Here is a 4,250-nt window from a genome sequence, read left to right on the forward strand (position 1 = left end):
TCTGACAGCAAAGCCCTTTCACCTACATTCACTGAGAGTGCCTGCCTGCCTAGACACACACACACACACACACACAGAGTCTGCCTGCCTGGTCTTGTCATGCAGGGAGCAGCAGTGCTCTGCGGTCTGACATGTCTCCCTACAGGAGGGAAGTATTTACCATCTGTCTACATTTATTCTCTCTATCTTTTTCTCCTATACCCTTGTCTTCTGTTCTCTCCTTTAACTCTATCTTAAGCGTGGGGCTGAGTAGGGGTGGGTTTAAAAAATCGATTCATCGATTAAAATCGATTCTAACTGGAATAAAACGATATCGATTCGTTAAATCCGGAAATCGATTTTTTTTTATACATATGTAGTTTGCCGCGTATGAAACTTGCAAGCGGTTAACATGAGGAAGTCACGCGAGAGTTAAGTGACCTGGACGCATGAACCATCATGGCTACTCCCGGGAATGTGCCACCGAGCCTAAAGGCAGATGTCTGGCAACACTTTGGATTTAAGAACTGTGAAGACAGTGAAGAGCCGGACAAAAGCAAAGCCGTATGTAAGATGTGCAAAATGGAGGTAAAGCACTGTGGAAATACCACAAATCTCAGAAATCATTTAACGAGGCATCATCCAGATATCCCGCTAGCAAAAACGGCCGACACCAAGCAACGCTCACTCGAAAAGGCATTTGCAATGAAGTTGGCATCCACTTCTCCACGTGCCCAAAAAATAACCCAGTCTGTGGCAACTTTCATATGTAAAGATATACGTCCGTACAGCGTTGTTGAAAATGATGGCTTCCAAAACCTCATTAATACGCTAGAACCACGCTATGTTTTACCATCACGCAAACATTTGAGTGAAGTGGTAATCCCAAACATGTATGAAAAAGTGAAACACGATGTTACAGCCTCACTCAAGTCAGCAGAGAGAGTCGCTATAACCTGTGACAGCTGGACATCCAGAGCAACAGATAACTACCTGACTATCACCTCACACCATATCGACCAGGAGTGGAGACTCGTGTCTCATGTCTTACAGACAAGAACCACCGAAGCAAGCCACACAGCAGCTAATTTATCTGAAATTATGTTCAAAGCAATCGAAGAATGGGAGCTTACAAACAAAAATCCAGTCATCGTAACTGACAATGCTGCAAATATGGTGCGAGCTGTAGAAATAACGGGCTGGTTGCACATTGGTTGTTTTGCCCACACACTCAATTTAGCTTCACAAGCAGGACTGAAAGTTCCAGCTGTTGCTCAGCTGCTTGGCCGAGTGAGACGCATAGCATCCTTTTTTCATCGCAGCACTGTTGCAAGTCGCAAGCTTAAAGAGAAGCAAAAGATACTGAATCTACCTGCCCATAAGCTGGTGACTGATGGGGTGACCAGATGGAACAGCACATTGGAGATGCTGGAACGCTTCCTAGAGCAACAACCAGCAATCTCTGCAGCTCTACTCTCACCTGAAGTGAGGAGAAGTGACAGTAATCTCTGTAGTCTTACAGAGGCTGACATAACTGATGGAGAAGATATAGTGAAAGCTTTGAAGCCGCTGAAAGCAGCCACACTGGTTATGTCTGAAGAAAAGTCCCCGACCCTTTCCATCATTGCACCTCTGCATGCACAGCTGCTGGAGAAGATGATCAGTGTCTCTCATGACTCCTCACTGATTAAAGACCTCAAGACTGCTGTATACGACAACTTGAAGTCAAGGTATGTTTATGAATTGTGTGTATATGCCATGAATGAGTGTAACTGTATGGATGCATGTATTACATGAAAATTCTTATTATAGTGAAAAAATCTATATATTATAAAAATGTTAGTTAAGCCCTCTTGTCTAGTAATAGGCCTTTTGATTTTATATCTATCTATCTATAGATGTTTATATATAAATTATGGAAACAAAGTCGTATATTAATGTTTCTGATCTTGCATGAGTGTATGTAACCATGCACATGTATATCCAACATAATAAACTGAGTTAAATGTGCAAAATCTCTTTTCAAGATATGTGGCCCTAAAGGACAAGCTCTACATTGCATCAGCATTAGATCCTCGCTTTAAGGCCCTGCCATTCTTGTCCAAAGAGACCTGTAACAACACATTCTCTCAGTTGGTGTTGGAAGCAGCAGGTTTGGAGAACGTGGACACAGCTATTGTGAGTTACAGAAACAAAAACAAAAAATTATTGGTTTTTTTGCACTACTCGAGTTAGAATATAAATAGTAATTTCTTTATTAATTAAGTTTTCATTTTTCTACAGCGACAGTCTGATGGTGACACATCTGAGGAAACTGTCCCTGACATCTCTCTTGGTGGTGTTGATGAAGTGGATTATGCCCCTCCAATTAAGAGGTCAAAGGACTCTGCATTAATTTTTCTCCTTGGGCCAGCCTACTCAACAAAAACCACAGCACCACAGAAAACACCAACTCAGAAGGCAAAGGAAGAAGTGAATCGATACAGGGACGTTGAGCCTGTTGCACTTTCTGAGGATCCTTTGATCTGGTGGAGGGACCATGAAAGGGAGTATCCTCTCTTGGCTCTACAAGCAAAGCAGTATCTTTCCATACCTGGGACCAGTGTTCCTTCTGAACGAGTGTTTTCAACTGCTGGTGACATTGTTACCGCACAAAGGAGCTGCCTGACTCCACAACATGTAGACCAGCTTCTCTTCTTGCAGAAAAACCTTACAGTCTCAAAGAAGTGAGAGGGTAGTTATAAATAAGGCTAAATTGCATTAGTTTCACAGAGGTTTTACAATACTGTTCAATATGTTTTCATTTTTTGAAGTATTTTAAAAGGCAGTTTTTCATTTTCTGATCGGTCAGTTTCTGTCAGTTCACTTGTACATGCTGTGTTATACTGTGTGTCTCCAAAACACAATAGTGGATTTCAGAAAAGCTGTGTGAGACACTAACAGCAAAACTATTTCTCTGAGGTTTTACTGATGTTTACAAAAGATGTGTTCTATTTGCACTGGATCCCTGATCCACTTGAAATGTATGTATGAAAAAATATATATACTAATGTTAATTAAAAATTACATTATTTAACTGCTTTAGTATCTGTTCTTAATTTTGAAATTTATGTAATTCATTCACAAGGCTTAGAGGGTTCTTTTGACAGTACATATACAAGGTGAATTATCATAATTTTATATATATTATGGTTCATATAATAATATTTCGGACTGATTCAAAATCGAATCGAATCGAATCGAATCGAATTGAATCGAATCGTGGATCGAATCGATTCGGGACCTTGTGAATCGGAATCGAATCGATTCTAGAAATCAGTGACGATTCCCAGCCCTAGGGCTGAGTGTATAAACTTTTATTTGGTAGCCATGAAAGCTTCAGCTAGCCTTGGATACTTTTGTTTTTAGATAAAAGCAATAAAAAACAGCTAACCATAATCCACAATAAACCTCGTCCTTGTCCAAATGTGTCGCCTTGCTTCTCAGTGTTAATATAAAAAACATACAGAGGTGAATATTTTTTTAGGGTTTTGAAGCTTCAGTGCAGTGCCTCTTAGTCTGCTAATTTGATTCAGTGCATGTTTTTGTGCTTTTTCCTTTTTCAGAGTGATGAAAGTCGGTGTGTAATATCTACCATGGTGAGTCTGGTCTCTGGTATGCATTTGTGCAGATGAGTGCCCCCCACAAGCTCATGAAGTTTCTCAATCTTTAACTATTTTGGATTACACCGATACATTCATTTACACCCAGTGAACTACTTCAAAAGTCATTTTCACAACATCAGGAGCCTTTAATTTCCACCATAGTATTCAGTCAGTTGATAATTTTGATTGATACAAAGCTACATAAATACAACAATTAAACAGATGCAATAATAGAGATATGTCAGAAAAAAACATTGATTTTTGCTCTTCATGGAGATAATATTATTAAACCTAAAAGGGTTCTTCAACCCCACTTATGCAGCATCATAAAGGTACATAAAAGCAATCTTCCTATTATATTTTGACATAAGTGAATTTTCACACATACACTGCACTGAACTTTCTAGGCATTGTGCAGATGGTGGATGTGTACTGAGAACATCAGTGTCCAGTGTAGTGAGATCAGCCATCACTTGCCTACTGAGTCCATGTGATATCCAGTGGCTGTGCACTGAAAATGGTGGAGCCAATAGTCTTCAGCCTTTTGTATGTTTCAGTAGATCTGGTGCTTGAAACTACCTTTCTAAGCCAAATGACTGAAGTTATCTCTTTTTTTTAATTTATGTA

General features: G+C 39.8%; 1 protein-coding gene across 1 annotated transcript; it reads left to right on the plus strand.

Annotated features, from left to right (window-relative positions):
- Window positions 1–349: 349 nt before the first annotated feature.
- Window positions 350–2,795, plus strand: LOC146641525 (E3 SUMO-protein ligase ZBED1-like). The gene is made up of 3 exons (XM_085398618.1): window positions 350–1,709; window positions 2,007–2,157; window positions 2,263–2,795. The coding sequence occupies exons 1-3, from the start codon at window positions 439–441 to the stop codon at window positions 2,707–2,709; spliced, it is 1,869 nt and encodes a 622-aa protein (XP_085254744.1). The 5' UTR covers window positions 350–438; the 3' UTR covers window positions 2,710–2,795.
- The last annotated feature ends 1,455 nt before the right edge of the window (window positions 2,796–4,250 follow it).

This window comes from Rhamphochromis longiceps, linkage group LG23 (assembly GCF_057381845.1).
Source record: "Rhamphochromis longiceps isolate RC_006_pf linkage group LG23, R_longiceps_female_GT1.1, whole genome shotgun sequence".
In the NCBI taxonomy this organism is placed as follows: Eukaryota; Metazoa; Chordata; class Actinopteri; order Cichliformes; family Cichlidae; genus Rhamphochromis; species Rhamphochromis longiceps.

What these genes read in the sequence shown, in the direction of transcription:
- LOC146641525 (XM_085398618.1), top strand. Translation starts at nt 439, where the DNA reads ATGGCTACTCCCGGGAATGTGCCACCGAGCCTAAAGGCAGATGTCTGG. An exon ending in TACGACAACTTGAAGTCAAG is followed by an intron (nt 1,710 to 2,006) that starts GTATGTTTATGA and finishes TCTCTTTTCAAG; the next exon opens with ATATGTGGCCCTAAAGGACA. An exon ending in AGAACGTGGACACAGCTATT is followed by an intron (nt 2,158 to 2,262) that starts GTGAGTTACAGA and finishes ATTTTTCTACAG; the next exon opens with CGACAGTCTGATGGTGACAC.